At 39.1% G+C, this 18,177-nt stretch overlaps 1 protein-coding gene and 2 non-coding genes across 3 annotated transcripts in view; all 3 read right to left on the minus strand.

Moving 5' to 3' along the window:
- The window catches only part of intu (inturned planar cell polarity protein), a 35,693-nt gene extending 21,702 nt beyond the window's left edge, over positions 1-13,991 (minus strand). The window contains exons 1-6 of the mRNA XM_042512731.1: positions 13,867-13,991; positions 11,738-12,339; positions 9,151-9,236; positions 4,498-4,713; positions 1,717-1,835; positions 297-386 (exon numbers count right to left, since the gene is read on the minus strand). Coding sequence (XP_042368665.1) covers positions 297-386; positions 1,717-1,835; positions 4,498-4,713; positions 9,151-9,236; positions 11,738-12,339; positions 13,867-13,991 — 1,238 coding nt within the window. The remainder of the gene's footprint in view (positions 1-296; positions 387-1,716; positions 1,836-4,497; positions 4,714-9,150; positions 9,237-11,737; positions 12,340-13,866) is intronic.
- Positions 3,721-3,794, minus strand: trnan-guu. Its single transcript has one exon. It is a non-coding gene; the product is annotated as a tRNA-Asn (tRNA).
- A 2,634-nt stretch (positions 13,992-16,625) lies between the features above and the next one.
- Positions 16,626-16,842, minus strand: LOC121962545. The gene has a single exon (XR_006107130.1). It is a non-coding gene; the product is annotated as a small nucleolar RNA U3 (small nucleolar RNA).
- Positions 16,843-18,177: the final 1,335 nt, after the last annotated feature.

Raw genomic sequence — 18,177 nt, forward strand, 5'->3', positions numbered from 1 at the left:
ATTGGTTTTACAGATCATGCTCTTAAATATGTTTCCTCTTCTATGGAAATAGTTCATTTCTTGAGCACAAGTCATGCTAAGAAAATGTATTACCACACCGGCATGCTCTTTTGTCAAATAATGTCTTGAAAATTTGCTGGCAGATCTTCTACACCTGCCATATGGGATCAGTTTTTGTCATGTAATGTCTATGTTGATGGTTTCTCAGCTGGCAAAGGCAGTAATTCAAATGAAATGTGGTGGCGTGGTCTTATAGTGTAATAATCTCTGTGCAGTGTGTTTGATGCTGCCTCTACCTCTCAGCAGGAAGACCGATGACCAACAGGTTGTTGCTTTCCTTCCAGTAGCCCACATGTACCAGATGTTTGCCGAGCAGCAGAGAAGAACTGAGAAGACAACGGTGAAAAGCTTAAAACTGAAGGACAAGTGACCAAATTTAATCCTGCGTGGCTGTTATTTTCTTAACATCCACCGGCTCTGCCAGCTGCCAAACTTTTCTCTCGGCTCACTGTTGTTTTAAACTCGACTGTGAACCGTGTTGATATTCAAAACATCCAGCGGTGAACTGGCAGAAAAGTTAGGAATTTGCGGGAGCTACAACAAAAATAATTTAGGAATTTATCATCACCACATCCATTTGGATGCCTTTACTGTATTTCTTTACATAAAAGAGCCACTGTAAAAGAAGACTTTCCGCTTTTACGCTGCAGTGTGTGTCTACGGAGAATGAGTCGTGAGTTAGAGAAAAGTTAACACTTTGCAGTGTTTTTGGTGTGCAATACAACCCATACGATCTCTTAAAAACTATATAATAACGTTATTTTCATTTTATTCACACAGCCCAATTTTACAAACCACAAATATACCTGAAGGAGCTTTGCAACATTATGAGTGAAGAGATGTTAGAAATCACTCAATAAGAACATCAACAGCAAACCAACTTCAGCTAAAACTATCTGATAATTGTTTAGTTGATAAATATATGACAATAAATGAAAACCATTTGAAGAATTTATTAATTTTTAAAAAATATTTCAGGCAAAAAAAATCCTAAAAGGTGCTGGACACTATGGATGCCAATTTCCACCAGCGTAATATATATTTTTTTAAATCCCTCAGAAAAATCCTATCATGAGAAATGTTAAAATAATGACTTATCTCAAAATAATAAGAAACTTTTTCAAAATATGACTTCTCAAAATAATGGTGAACTTATGAATTATTATGAATTTGTTTCTCAGTTATGACAAATCTCTAAAATAATAAGAAACTTTCTCAAGAGCCTTTGTTTGCTCATATTAATAGGTTAGTATTGTGTCGTTTTTAAGATATTGAGTCAATATTTTGAGAAAGCTTCTCATTATTTTGAGAAAGTTTCTCATTGTAATGACTTACAGATTTTTTTTTATCAGTGGCAAAAATGGACTTTAATAGTTCAAGCTTCCGAAGTGTTTAACTATTTTCTAATATTACTACATTACAGACTATAAAAATAAAAAATGACTCAAGAAATCTTTTCACGGATTAATCAATAATGAGAATAATTATTAGTCACTGTCGCAACACAAATCCCCAAAAACAGTATATAAGGAAGAAGGCAGTCCTAATTGATAAAGAACCAGTTGGAAGCAGAGTATAGTGAGTTGAATGTATTTCACAGTTACAGATTGGTTATTAAAAACTCTGAGAAAAGCATGAATATTTCTCCTCTCCAACCTGAGTATTCGCCCTCCGGTGACGTTCTCCAGCATGTCACACAGAGTGAGGAAGATCCCCCTCACTCCCTTCAGCTGGCCGGATGCTTCAGACACCGGGTACTGGTACAAGATCTCCTCCTGCAGACACAAAAACACACATTCACACAGGAAAATCCGGTTACTCTGAGTCCTGAAGTTATATATCAACAGAAAGAAAAGTCTCTGGTGAGCCTATTCAAAACTGTCTCAAAAAATGTGAAATATCTCAAGTTGGATGCTACAAACACCAAAATGTATTGCTTCCTCTGAATTATGGACAGCAGAGAGGAATGAACAGATGAACCACTGGATGTTTATTTTCTCACCTCAACAATGTTAGTTTGGTTTCAGTTTTACTGTCCAACCCAGCCTCACTTTGGAACAAACTCAGAAATGTCGCTTTTAAGACGAATGTTACTCAAATATTTTACACGTCGGACCTTCCAGAGTAAAGAGATTCAGGAAATACAGGAATTCTGCCTGAGCTCAGAGAAACTCTCATCTGCGCTTTGGAAAAGAGCTGCACGCAGGGTGAAATACACTTATTTGTACAGTCTAGAAATTAAGAGGACCAAATGTTCAAAAAGAAAAAAAAATCAAAAATTACAAAGTAGAGATGAAAGAGTGCCTAGGGAGGATTGAGTGTATTGTTTGTGATATTAGTATTCCTCCCAGCATGCTGGCAACTTGAAAGGATAAAGGACGGATAAGAGGCGAGCGGCTGAGAGGATAAGAGGACGGAGTGGTGGGTGAGGGGATAAAAGCCTTGAATGAACGGGCCTTTATAACTTTGGCAACCAGCAAAAACACAGAACACTTCAGTTACATCTCATCTGTACACATCGCAAAATCATCACAGCTAAAACTTCAAAATACCACCACTGAGCCCTCTCCAATTTCTGCTACCCTACAATCAAAGGACTAAAAAATCAAAGTCAAACTTCTTGCACAACACTGTCATTTAGAAAATCAACCACTGGCTGATGTGGCTCCAGACAACCCGTACTCTCCACTGCTGTTTAGGTCAAGAAAAAAAAGGAAATCTGGCTTGCAGATACACAAAAAGAAACTGCAGAACCATGAAGCACAACCATAAAGAAAACATGGACATGCCAATAATCGTCCACAGGGAAAATATGATTACAGTGTCAGAGGTGTCAATCAGGAAATGAGTGTAGTGCTGCTCAGAGCAAGAAAACACACACGCTGGGATTAACACTTCACTACAAGAGACTATAAAAAGATATAAAACAGTGCACTGTGCATGGATCCAAATAAAAAAAGGGAATATGTTATTTTGTTTATAGACTGCTGCAGCCAAAAGGGCATGTGTGGATTCACCCTGAGGACAAGTTCACAGCATTTCAGTGACAGATCATGTACTGACAGGAGCTGTGTTTGGGGCAGAGCGCCTCCGCTTCTCCCCTTTCGCTCTGTTTTCTGTTAGTGGCGCCCGCAGGCGCTGGAAAGAGTCCAGAGCGGTAGTTTTCTGACTCACATCAGAGAAATTCAGAAAGCTTTCCACTCCCAGACTTGGGATTTCCTACACAACTCAGGTCATTCTTGACACTCAATTATCAGACTTCAGGTTAGTTCATTTACTTCAGTGTTTTAAATCCAGTTTTATAGAGCTGCTCAGAGTCACGGTGCCACTAAATCACGATCAGGTTTCCCAAGCCACTATGTTGCCAAAGGGATGGAAAAACACGTGGTGATCCAGGGTTTAAATATCAACAACAGCGTTCATGTTCTGTTTTTGCTATTACATTTATTTAAGTTCAGTTTACTAGCAACATAAAGGATTATTTTGTACACTGTGAGCAGCACTCACAGCATATCTGACTGTCATGGAAAGCTTACACTGCCTTTTTCCACCGAGGAACTCAATCTATTTATGTTATGTTTTTCTGATTCTTATCCTTTCCACTGGAAACCTGGTTAGTCATTAACAAGTATTACTCAGTCACTTAAGCACAAAAGCTTCCGTCCCTGGGTGGGCTCGAACCACCAACCTTTCGGTTAACAGCCGAACGCGCTAACCGATTGCGCCACAGAGACTGTGATGTACTGCAGAGAGTGAGCAGGCTGCAACATCTCGTCCAACACGCTGCGTTTGCTGTTCTATTTTAAGAGTCAAGGCATTTTAAATCTGTGCTACCACCAAAGCAGGCGCTTTGTGGCAGAGAGTCGAGCACTGAATGTCACTGATTGGTCAAATATACTTGATTTTTTTTTTTTTTTTTTTTTTTACAGCAAACACTGTGTTTTAGTCCAAGATGAACCATAAAAGAGATGTATTTTCTGTGATTAAATACATAATACTAAATACTATTTAGTTTTATGCAGAGAAAATTAAATTCTTCATATATGTTATATGTTGGGCTTTTTCAATGTGCAACACCTGCAGCTGCTGCACATCTCTTTCCCAATACTGGTTTTATTGTCATAGTCATAAAGCAGTTAATCTAAGAACAACAAAATATCTTTCACCTCATTTGTTTATTGTATTGTGTCGACGCACCAAAAAAAATATGCATTCTCTTATCTACAAAGCTATTCTTGGCCAACTTAAAGCAGATTTTTGTGGCTATATAAAGCAAAAAAAAAATGAAATGGCTATGCTCTCCATTCACAGGACTTGTTCTTATTGTCTACACCAAAGGCTCGTAATTAATTCAATGCCTTTTGAGACTTTTTAAGGATCCACGAGAGCTTTGTTCATCACTTTCTGTAAAGACCCACAAATGTTCTGCAAACTGACCTCGTCCTGCGGTGATGCCGAGTCCAGTTTAAGCGAGAGGTACATGACAATGTGCGGGATGTGTCCTATGGACATCTGAAGTTCAGCTGTGTCCTCCCCCCACAGCAGGCGCACCAGCTGGCTGACTGGCGGCGACACCTTCGTCTTACGGACTGATAAAGTGTCGCCAGCACTGCTGCCGTCCGACTGTGCAACTGTCTCCAACGTCAGTCTCACCTGGAGGAGACAGGAAGAAAAATAAGTAAGAAACAGTGGAGCGATGGTACTCAAGTACTCTATAATACATATTTTTTAAAAATCTAATATAAGTTTAGGAACGTAAATCGGAACGGAAAACAAGTGTAATTTGAAATTACTGTACTGACCCACCAGGTTTCAGATAGCCGATTAAACCATATATTGAAAGTAAACTTAGGAAACTCTGTCGCTGCCATTAATGTCACAGGTTAAAGGCAGAACTGAAGGACTGTAGTAGTCTACATTAAAATGGTATTTTACAAATTGTATATAGTAAAAATAAAATTAAACATTGTGTTCACAGGTGGGACGGGCAGCAGCACTTAACGAATACTGATGTCCAAACAAGTACTGGATTACTCATGCCCATCCCTAGTTATTATATGATTGCACCAGTCACTCTGTCAGCCACTGTGGCTCCACATAATTACACTCGTGTGTCTGTCGTAGGAAAATAAGAGGTGTGCATGCGTGCCGTGCTGCCAAAGGGGAGAAAAACTTCAATCATTACACATTCATTCAGGAAAAAAACGGCTGAAAAGTGAACAGCAGGATGGTGATTGTCAGAGAGAAAGTGACACAGACATCCAGACCAAACCGCAGCATAACAAAAAGCAGGGATCAGTGTGTGTGTGTGTGTGTTTTTCTGTGTGTGTGTTCATGTCTGAGTGTGTTTGACTAAATTAAAACCAGACCTCTGCAACCCAAAGAAACGGTGGCAAGACAACAGACAGCCTATCTTCTCTCGTTCATGCAGTATTTTATTCTTTTTTTTAAAACTTTCCATACCCCAGTTCAGTATTTTACGCTGCCATTCATAGAAAGTCAAATGGAAATAGAGCTGCACGGAAATCAAACAAGCACGCATATGGAAACACATGCAGTCAAGACGGATAAGAAACTCTGTGGTGTCCATGTTAAAACAATCTGTCAAATCTATATTTAAACCTCGTACACTACAGGCTACATCTCATTATATCTAATAGGGGCTGCGTGAAGGCGAGGAACTCCCAAATTCAGGTACCATACATCATAAATACCCCAGAATTTCAGGATGATTTTTTCTGTTATTCTGTGCAGTTGTGTATGTAAAGAAATACACAAGAGGTTTTATATATTTTAAACTTTACTGGCTCAAAATGTACAGAAGGTGCCCATTATAGACGCGCTATGGTGGCATACCTGCTCACACACTGTGTTGACTCTGAGCTGAAAGCTGTCAGCACTACAGAGCCCATCTATGGAGCTACGCTGATTTTAATTCAAGATAATCACAACCAGAGTCCAGATGTGAAAAAGCGCAGCTGGATCCTAAAGATAGAAAAGAAAGTGACTTGAGATCCATGGCTGAAATCACTGGTTGGGAATCTTAGCAAATCAGATAAAAACTCTTTTTCTAATATAATTTATTGATGTTTTCACGGTGGCATACAAGTACGAAGCAGGGTGATGCTTAGAGGAAGCAGTAAAATAAGGTAAAAGTTTATTTTTAAAAACAAGGGACGCACCAACAGCACCAATCATTTTCCCACAACACTAATTCTAAAAAAAATATATATGTACCAGGGACTGCTGAGGTGCATAACTGTGCGTTCACACCAAACGCAAAAAACAAAAAACAATTTGCATTTTGAAACTCACGAAAATTCGCCATCAACAGCTGTGGATGTGCTTACGTTAGCTAGGAGAGAAAAAAAGACTATTTTGCACATGTAAACATTGTCAGCTGTGACTGGACTGCTGTAACACAGAGTAAAAATACCAAATTTATTATAATATTGATATAGAAACTGTATTAAATATTGATCTGTCACATATGGCCAATGCTTGATACACTTAATAAGGTCAGGATCTCTCTCAGCTTTTTGGTTTGACGCAGGTTTCATTTCTATGAGAAATAATGCTGCGTAACCCTTACATATGGGGACTATCCCATAAAGACAACACAGTAGGTCTGAGGAGTTTTCCCTGACGGAGACATTTAGTGAAAAAGCAAAAAGGCGGGCGGAACAGCGGAGGTTCTGCTGGGATTCAACCTCAAACCACTGGGGACCTTGCAGATCCAGTTTAAACCACTACATCTTAACTGGACACGCCCCAACTCCATTTTGGTGTTTGACTGCAACACAGAGATATGCCATTTATTGAACACTATGACCGCTTGCATTGTTTAAAACACATCGTTTTGGGAATGGGTGACTTTAAAGCGGAGTCCATTTCCTAATCCATGTATTATTTGTGCCTGCAGCTATCCAAAGAAAACAATTTAGTACGCTCAAAGAAATAAATGAGGTGTTGTGGTCATTACTTTCCAAAAAGGTGGGTAGTTCTGGATCATATGCAGCCTACCAAATATGTTGAAGAAAAAAAAACATCATATTCTCTGGTCAGAAACGTTGAAACTGTATTTTTTTAATCCAGCCATCACTCCCAGAGCTCTCCAAGGCCTGTCAGCACTAACCACAGGCCACCCGCCTCCCCAGCAGGCGCCTGCATCTGGGCCGCCAGCCATTTTAGCCAATTTTAGGGGTATTATTAAAGAAGAGACGAGTAGTGGTGGTACACCGTGTGATGTACCTTTCAATCCTAGAAGTGAGAGGTAGAAATTGTGAAAGGGATATCCTTAATTCTTTAGAATTTACAAAGCATGAAATAGCTTTGATCAGACTGAGCTGAGGAAATTAAATTCAGACGTGGAAAAACGGCAGAAAACAGACAAGCCCCTAAATTTGAGAAATCACTGGGTGAAGAGGCTGAGTGGGCTAACTGCAGGACTTTCTCTCATCATGAATAATAAGGATGTGGTCGGACTGGAGTGCGTTCTCACTGGGATTCCAGTCTGTTGATGTCAGTCATTTTGCTCTCGCTCAGAGATGGACACACACACTCCTGTCGCTCCTGAAGGAGTAACTGAGGCTTGTTAGGCTATAAGGGTTAGCTCAGGGCACGGTGGACTGACTTTAATACTAATATTTGTTCCTCCGAACATAATAAGTAGTGTCTGCGTTCCATCTGGGAGGGCTGGCACACAGAAAAACTATCCTCCAACACACACAAGCACGCACGCACTCACACAAAACTATCATTCTGTCAGCAATACAACTCTATTTCAAGTTTTTCAAGAGTCATCGTGGTGCCTGAGGAACCTTGTATTTTTCCAAAAAATCTCTCTCCCTCGCTATTTCCCTACAATGTAATTTAGTTTCCGACTACATCTTCTAATCAGCCGAGCTTCCAATCCCACAACAGCTTCCTGTGGCACCGAAAAAAGAGTCACACCGCAGTCCCGTCTATCCGCCGTGTTCGCCATCAACCCGCACGCACTCTGTCATTTGCAAATTCCTACTTTTTGATGGTCTGCTTTTTGGTGGAAATGCATGACTGAGGTGCAGACGATGGATTTTTTAGCAACCGATCAAAAGGATCATTTCTCAGTAATTGAGGGTTTTCTAATGTTAAACGGCGCTGACTTCTGCTTTCTAGTCACATTTTAGCAGCTTAGGAGAACCCATGCATTTCAAAGTCATTTAATGTCTGTGTTTGCTGTCCAAGTCTGCGACGAGCCAGGATCTCGAAGACGTAAACGCTGCCTTAGAAATTTGGAAACTAATCCGATAGTTACACAAAACATTTCTGTTGAAAGCTTTGCCCCGAGTATCGGCTATTACAGGGTTCCCATTCTTTTCAAGAGATCATTTTCAGCGATGATGTAGCTGTTATCAGAGTAGTGCTGGGCGAAAATGATGACACAAGTACCCTTAAAGTGATACTGGTACTAAGTACTCCATTTGATACCCATAATGTGACTGATTGATATACCACACTACCGACTGTTGTTGTAGCTACTGTTGTGGTAAGAGCTCAGCGCCAGATACAGAGAGTCACCCCGACCGCACACACACACGCGCCAATGAAAACCAATGTCTAGTCTAAATTTCCTGTGAATAGCAGCATTAGAAAAATGTTTTTTGAGAACAATTTTGACAAGTTGAGTACTTATTTCCCCGAGTGCACCTAAATGTACAATTCAAATTTAGAGTCGAGTTTTCTAGAATTATTGCTTCTGACTCACTGATCAGTTTATCACACCATAACTAACCCCTCACTAGTGGATCACTCTCTGCTGAAGGAAAATAAGAGAATGATGAAAATATTTTCCAGGACAGCACGAGATTTTTCAGGATATTTTATGATTTCCCTCATATTCCATTTGTTTTCCATGACTGGAAAATCGGTAAACTGTTTTCCAGGATGTGTGAGAACGCTGCTATCAAAACTGACTCTGCAAACCACTGTTACTGCGCCTTATTTGGCAGATTTACACTCACACACACACACACACACACACACACACACACACACACACACACACACACACACACACACACACACACACACACACACACACACACTGACCTGTGTTGGTCCTGGGATGCAGGACAGGACCCTCTCGATGTTTTCCGAGGTCACGTCCACATCGTCCACAGCTACAAGCACGTCACCTGAACACAGCGCGCAGAAAAAGAACATTTATGAGAAGCAAACCTCGGTCAAACAGTTAACGGGAAATACATAAGAAATAATGCAATAAATCGACATTTAACCACCTTAGGACCAAAAAATATATCAGAAATGAAAAACAAGGGAGGAACTGGTACGTGGATTGACAGTATTAAAACTCAAAGCAGATTGTTTTGCTGCACAGGTGAGCATAATGCAGTCCAACGAAAGGGAGTGAACACTACTTAAAATAATCTAACTGAATGTATTAACTGTGACGTGCTCCTTTTTTGGGTGTTTTATTTAACAGATATAGACAGATGACAGTTCATCATACAATCAGGTCCACTTTCCTCGATCCACCCTTCACAACCTTCCTCTACAACCTGGCACAAGATTTAAGAGAATAATAATTATAATAATAAAACATTCATGCATAAGTTACAAAATAAAAACATTAAAGAAAAATAACAAATTAGCAAAAGGAAGAGGAAAAAACGTTTTCAAAGACTGATGTGATGTGCTTGTGCACTTGGCTGTGTAGACCCAGTAAAGGGCCAATAAAGAGCTTCACCTGCTTTAGTGCACAGAGGCTCAGCACCATCACAGTAACGGAGCTATTTCAAGTATTTAACCACTCTAATTGTTCAAGCATGTAGTTGCCCTGCATAAAAGCTTATCTAAACAGTAACTCATGTGGGTAGTCATTTGTGGTGGAGCACGACTGGCGTTCCTCTGTCTGCTAGTAAAAACTATCCGATCATTAGCCCCGATAGAAGAAAATCACTTCAGAGAGGCTTTCAAACAGACAAGATTTCGAGAGAACCCAACCTGCATTTAGGGTTTCGTTCACGCTACCAAACCGTGCTGAAAGTTTCACCAAGACTGGGCATAGTTGCTGCAAAAACACTGGCCGTGAGACGCAACTATTAAACATCCTACAAACATCTTTTGACAAGAGCTCAGTGGTTTTAAAACACAGAGCTAAAAAAATAAAACTATGACAATGATTTGCTTTGTAGTTGTTGCTATGGATTCACCACATTGACAGAGTTTGGGAAAACAAGACGCAGAAAAAAGGCGAATTCTTAAAGCACTTTCCTTCAAGATAATCACAAAGCTATGTAGTTACATTAACAAATCATAGTTCACCCACTTCAGTTACACGGCTACTATTTGCTGACTTGATTAGGTGTTGTACATGATGCTTATTACTGACACTTTGTGCTCTTTTTCTTCAGACCTCTGTGTGTGTGACTGAGGCTGTGTTGTAATAATTGTAGGCTTTGGCAGTGCATTCATGTGGTGTGGAAATGAATGAGTCAGTGCTGGTTCATGACTCTACAGATGACTGTTATTGAAATCACAACTGATGCATAGCTGCATTTTCCCTCTCCTGACGGCAATTGATTCTTTTTGAGGATGGAGAGAGTGCCGTCTGCAGCCATGAAAAGTACTTTCTTTTTTTATCAAAGTAAAATGTTCCTCTAAAGCTCAAACTTTTCAGATATATCCCTCATCTGCTGAGCTGTGTATGCATGTCGCTGCCCAACCCAAAACATCTCGTGAACACTGGAGGGGATGGATTATACCTTGTTAACGTTTTAAGTCAGTATTTGTCAACCTATGTTTTTGTGTCTTAGAGACAACACTTTATCAAACTGGTCCAGTATTGAGCGAGAGTGCTGCAGCCACTAAACAGGCTGCAATGTCACCACTCGAGGCATTTGTGAAACGTTTATTTACATCCACTAAATGTGCTTGTTTCTTTGCTGCTGCGAGGCTCAGATTGTTATTAAAAGCATCACTACAGAGGTAAACCGTTTTATTTAAGAGTGAGATCCTTTTGTTTAATCACAGAAACAAACCCAAAATCACCATAGCCAAACCCACAAGAATCCATTAATTTTTTTTTTTTACTGTGTATAGAGCCAACATATTTTTCCGTCTAACTGAATGAATGATTTTTTTGTGATGCTAATACAAGAGACATTTGGCAAAATAATGTTACTGTTTTCTTTTAAAACCACACATTATTTTGAGCATTTGCTATGCAATGTCAGAAATACATGATTCATAAAAAATCTACTTCCCAGATATTGGCATTTTTAAGACTTTTAAAAGACTGATTTAATCAAAATTAAGGCCTTATATTTGGGTTAATGGATTCAATGCCTTTAAGACTTTTTAAGGATCCGCGGGAACTCTGAAATTATTGCCTCCATTAGTCACTTAGACAAAAAAATTATAAAATAGGGAAAAATACCAAAGATACCATTGAAGAAGGCCGACAGCATGCTTTTATTCCTACCCTTTCAGTTACAAAGCATGCACAGTAACCTGTAAATGTTCTTTTAAGGAACAGCCATGTACTTTTAGCTTAGCTGATGTCTTCTTAGAGGTCTCTTCATGTGCCTTTTCAAAACAGTATAGAAGATAATGTGAGGTATATAAAATGACCACTGATGCAACATATTTTTAACTGTTGGAATAATAGTATTACCTATTAGGATTTGGCCACATTTGATGGCCGGGCTGTTGGGTATTAATCCATGAACAGTCAGTCTTTCCTCCTGTCTCATCACTGCAGAGTCTCCTTGTCCTCTGCTCCACGAGGGTCGATGAACCACCCCGAGCAGCGCCTCCAGCAGGCCTCCGCTGTCGGAGAGCGGTGTTGATGAACCTACGAGACGTTTGGGGTTGAGGTAGACGCACACTTCCTTCAGCTGCTGCTGCTGAACCATCACACCTTGTCTCTGACCCGGCTGGTTCTTCAGGATGGATGCTGGAGGCGATGATACGCCCGAGCTGTCTTTACCTCCGTCCTTCCCTCCTCTGCGCTGAGACGGCCTGCGTTTTCTCCTCAGGATCCTGGCTAGCCTTTTAAGTGCGGGCTCCCCTTTAGTCCGTGTACCGCATCGCTGCTTTTTGTTTTGCTCTGTTATGATCTCGGCCTCCTTTTCGCTAAAGCGGACGTGATTGGTGGAGACACCTTGATTGCCATTGACTTGAGCCAAGGCAGCTTCCTCTTCACCCTCACTCAGCTCCAGGTAGAAAAGCTCGCCATTTTTCTGGATGTCATCAAGCCATTCTGGTTCCAAGTCACTGAGAGAAAACAGAGCAATGAAAGACACCAAGAGTCAAAAGGCAGAATAATATGAAAGCAGGGATTTTAAGAATTATTATTAAAATATATTTAACCTTGATTCAGTTCTAACCATCAAGTACCTGCAGCTCCTTTTAACATAGCTTCTACTGTTTATTGTGTTTTAGCTAAATAAGTGTTGTGGGTCCTGTCTGGATGTGATATGATGTGTATCTTTTTAATTGCACATTTTGCACATGCAAACCAATGACAAAAGTATGCCTTTTGCATTCACAGTGCAAAAAAAGAGTATTTTCTGTTCATTTTTTCTGGTGGAGACGAAATGATATGAATTGATATGGTGCTTTTTGGTGAAAATGATCTTTTCATGATAGCATCACAATCTTCTCCCTGTCAAACACTGTCTTGACAACTTGGCCAGCCCGTTTCATTCTTCTCAACCTCGCTGTTTCTAAATCTTTCTGATTGGCTCTGATTTTTTAAATGTTTGGGGGTTTTATGCCAGTATTGGCTCTGAAAATGCATCATATCATGAAATGCATCCTCTGTAAATGTAACTGTTATGATAAAATCAAGACAACAACAACAACAACAAAAAACGACTATAAATATTGCAACACAACTTTTTAGACAAGCTGCCGCAAAGTCAGACATTACAGGCCACAACAATCACAAAAACATCCCACAAAACTCCTTAAGGGACTGGATAAAGCATGTCATTTATTTGGGTCTAAAAAGCTGCACTGAAGTTAAGTGACACAAGTTTCTTCTGAGTAAAATAAACATTCAATGCCTCTACTTTCCACATTGCTACTCATTTCTGTGTCAAAAAGAATTAAATACTATCACTGAAATTTCAGTATTTAGGCAACTGTTGCGTCTAACTTGTTTCCAGATTACTGACAGACATACTGATCCAAAAAATACTGCTTCTTTTAGTTTCATTATCAGATATTACCCTTGTTTATACTGGAAATTACCATGTACAAATTTGATCACATGCCTAACCAAAAAGGGTGGGATTAAAAACTATTTTTTCTTTTGGTTTCTCTCCTTATAACCCCGCTTTGAAGAACCTGTGGTTGGCAGCTTTGATATCCATAAATTTACTGAGGGTGGCAAGCAGCATGCAATTATTTATGTAGGTTTACCTCCCAAATTGAAAACACTCCCCAAAAGCTATGAAAAGCACAGGGGAGGAGCGATGGTGAAATGTGTGGAGGGGCTGACACTCCTCTTTGGCAAAGCTGGGCCACATACTGACATTTACAAGTATTTGCAACTATTTTTTGACTTTATGTGTAAATTAACCATCTAAAGCAGCCACATACTACAGAGAATTGATTGATTAGACCTTGATGACTGTTTAAGGGTCAAGTTACAGCATCTGCTCCTCCTGAACTTTTCTGTGGACTAACTTGTTCATTCATCTGCTACCATATGAAGCAACTTCAATGGGTCTCGTGCTGTCATCTGCATGTGTAAACTGTTTGTTTGTTTGTAGTCACGGAGTCAAATGATCTTACTCAGAGTAGTCGGAGCTGTTGAAACTCGGCGATGTGGATTCACAGTCACTATCGCCACCATCTTCTTCCGTTTGTCCGCTCCTACGTGTTTTTTCGGTACACTTTCGCGCGTTTGCAGAAGCCATTTAGTTACGAAGCGTTTTGATTTCCCGCGCGAACACAAAATGCGTCTTAAAAAAAGCGAAACTTTTATCAGAAAAACGAACGGCGATGTTCGCTCGCCATGTTGGAAGCATCTATGAGCTCACCGGGGTTGTCACGTGACGTAAATACGCCGGATCTGATTGGTGGAGGGTGCAGTTGCCCCTAACAACGCAGAAGCTTTCCGGGCAGAGCGTTCTATGCTGTCTGGCATGGGGCGACCGCGTGCCAGTTTACCTGGCAGCACGAGACTCTCATCCCGTTAAATAATGCAGAAACCACACAGACAACACCTGCTCGTGTTATAGTTAGCGGAAAATCCAACTAAATTTAACCCTAAAGAAACAAACACTAGAACACTAGAACAAACAAAAGATAATAAATACAATTAAAAAAAATCAAAACTACATCAAAACAAGACTTTTAAATTGAATAACTATTACGTTAACATCCGACTTCCAAAAGTATCTTTAAAACAACAGAGGAATGTTGAATTTGTGGATGTAATGACCATTAAATGCCTGCTACCTCACTGTTTACACCTTTAGTTTTTATATTTTCACCTTTCTGTTAGCTATGCGTTATATTTTGCACCTCAAAGCTAATTTTGTTGTTTTGCGTATTACTGTTAGCTATTTTGTGTTATATTTTTCACCTGTTAACTATTTTTGTTGTATTTTGCGCCTTACTGATAGCTATTTTGCTACAATTTGCACATTACTGTAAGTTAGATTTTATATTTTGCAACGTACTGTTTTCTCCTTTTTTTATTTCTTTTTCTATGCTATACACCTATTGTATTTTATATTCGCTAAACATTTGCCTTTTCTTCTCTGTTGTGTTATTTTAGTCCTTGTATATTGTTTTATCTCATCTCAAATTGTGAATTAAATGCACATTTTCGCTGTCATTTTGTTTCCCTCCTTATCTCCAACTCCTTGCACACTTGCACGAGGTTTTTAAATCCCCTCCGGTATTCAGTAAAGTGCCTCTGACCAAACAAAAGCGCACTTTAGATTTGCATAAAAAATAGAAAATAATCTTTATTCATTTGACTGTGCCATAAATAAAAAACCGCTACAGACCTGTAAAGGAGAACACTGCGAATAGAGTCGAAGTCCTCCAAGTTTTTAGAGAATGAACCTCCATCTATAGAAATGTTAAACATCATTTGTGTGTCATGTTTTCGCCGGGCCAACAACGCTGCGTTAACTCGTCCACTTCATGAAGATGCGATTTAAATCTCCAAAACGTCCCGAAGAAAAGCTTAAAAACAATTTGTCTTCAGCCACCGACAAGATCGACATTAAATCCTCTGCTATGTCCCGTTAAGAGTTTCTGACCGCCACCTCTCAGGCTCAACACCACAACGAGTCCTCCTGCAGTTTCTCACGCCAATCACCGACACAGAGGAGGCTCAACACCAGCGCTGTTCAAATGCCCGACAGCCCCATTGGTGCTTTTTGTGTTCAGTTTTGAGCGTTTCTCCAGGCCAGCGGAGCGGAATTTGTCCCAGCAGTCTTGTTGGCAGGTGGAGCAAAAACCCGCCTCCTCTGGGCGACCAACAAAAAGCTCAGCAGACGAGCCCACAGCGTCAAGCCTGGCTGAGGAAAAAACCCTACGTCCACACGCGTGTCCCTGGCAATAATCCCAACAACAAATCACACTCTTAGTGGTCAGTAAACGCAGCAATAACGTTTTATTTGGTATACGGGTTGCTTTCATGCGAGGCTGCTGCTGCAAAAAGAGTCATTTCCATCTATTAATATCCTGAAAGGAATGCCCTGCATCTGACACGTTATTATGCAAGCTAAAAAGTTACTCCAGCTGTAAGTAAGTTATTTAAAAAAGGAGGCTATTAAAGCACAAAAATATTAAGCGATGCGTCGATGTGCACGAGGTTTTAATCTTTATTTTTAGCACTCATTCACTTTTTTTTCTCTCTTGCTTTTGATTCCTGAGCCGCTGTAATGTGTGAATTTCCCCGGTATCCTAATACTTTAGTATTCAGGTCTTTACTTAAATAAAAGTACCATTTTATCACACTAAAAATCTGACAAGATGATATCATTAAAAATAATCCAGAAAACTGAATGCTTCTTTGAAGTATATATCTATTACTCCTTAATTATGATTACTTTGCTTACTTTACTCATACAGTACAAATATAATCAATTTGAAGTAAAATCCTGCAATCCATTTTTGAGTACATACAAAATAACAATTTGAAAGAGATATTAGCATTTTTAGATTTATTTTAGCTCCTTTTGGTAGTTTGCTCTATTATATGCACCATATTTTATAAACCCATCATTTGTAAGAAAAATTATAATCTACAAAGTTACTATTGCAAATAATACATAAAATACAGTTGAGAAATGGAGTGGGTGGGGTTTAAAGTTACAGTATTGTACAAAATACTTCAAGTTAGTAGCTGACTACATGTACTCAACACTGTATCTGATAATAGTTGGAAAAGCATTGATTTATAATAGTCGGTGTATCTGGTCATCACTACCACAAAACCATAAATTATGGATATATAATACCACACAGTACATAAGTCATTGAGCAGACTTAGTGGTAAAAGGTACATTGATTTTTGACATTATTGCGCCACCACTCTGATCATACTCCGTCCCTCATTGTCCCCAGAGGAGACAGTGAACGGTCATCAAAAGCAGAGAGCATATGAAGTGAATCAAGTCTCTCTGCCCGCTTCGCGCTCAGGACGGAGTATCACCGACTCTTCATCGTGGTTAGCGAGACCAAACACTTTAGAAACACATTTCTCAAGTCAGTAACTATAGAAATGATCCCTGAAAGTATAGTCTTAACTTCTCCAACGCTCTTGCCCAACTACTAATACGACAAACGTGCGCGTCACCGTCATGGTGCTAACATCCAAACACTTCACACCAGATATATTAACTGCAAAAATGATCCCAAATCACATTGAAACGGCCAGCGAAATGCACTAAACCACAATATAAACAAACATCTGCCTTTGAGAACAAGATATAAGAACATTTAAAAGCATTATAATGACAATTTTTCCCACCAAAAACACATTTTAACTCGACTCTTCTAACTACATAAAGCGCAACATATAAATGACAGCTATTCCCAGGATAAAAGTTTCTATAAATTGTTAAAACATGTATAAAATATATTTATTTCGAATACCCACAATGCTGTGTGGTAATATATAACTTTCAGGTCTCTCATTGGCTACTGTGATGCCGCATGGCATGTTGTTAGCCTCAAATGCTAACAACAATAAGAGTAAAACCATCTGTTTTAAAACTAAAATCATAAACAATCTTCACGACTCGTGTATTGGCTGAATGCTGGAGTCCAACAATGTAAAACTACACAATGACGAAATTATAGCACCAAGTAAAAGACGAGAAAATCCAATTTTAACGTTAAAAATAGCTAAACAGTGACGAGCGAGGTGTGCATCACTTTTTGGCTTCCGGCTACAAACAAGACTACACGATAGTTCCCGTGATCAAACATCGCGGGATTTGATGAGATTTTCAAAATGTCTAAATAAATAAGCTTGTTTAAGAAAACTTGCAGAACATGTTTTACAACAACATATAAATACAACAAAATACTTTAAGCTATAAAGGTTGTTTTTGTAACAATCCAGGAAAAAATACTTTCTTACTTATTTGAAATTTAATCAAACATTTAGGTGTTCTGATAAAGATTTACAGCAAGCACAAACAAAAACAACAACAACAACAACAATATAATATGGTTTATCTAATTACTAAATGTTCTCAAGCTTTTTCAGTTTCTTGTCCCATTTGGTACGAGTATCATTGTGTCTTTTTTTTATTTATTTCTAATGTTGTACTTAATTTATTTTTTGTGTTTAAATGCCTGCTGTACACTATAATAATATAATTACACTTCAGATAAAGTAAATAAACAGAAAATATTGTTTAACGCTTCTTTATAAGTTTATTATTACTATTACTGTTGTACTGCTGTTTGCTGGACCACAGAGTAGAAATCAATGGCTTTTTTATATGTTAGTTTTCCACCTATAAGTAAAGTTGTCATCCAAAGTGGTGGGCCAATTGCAAAAAATCAATAAATAAATAAACTAAATAATTAAATAAATGCAATAAAATGTGGTGGCTTGTAAAAGGTATA

This window comes from Plectropomus leopardus, chromosome 23 (genome assembly GCF_008729295.1).
Source record: "Plectropomus leopardus isolate mb chromosome 23, YSFRI_Pleo_2.0, whole genome shotgun sequence".
NCBI lineage: Eukaryota > Metazoa > Chordata > Actinopteri > Perciformes > Serranidae > Plectropomus > Plectropomus leopardus.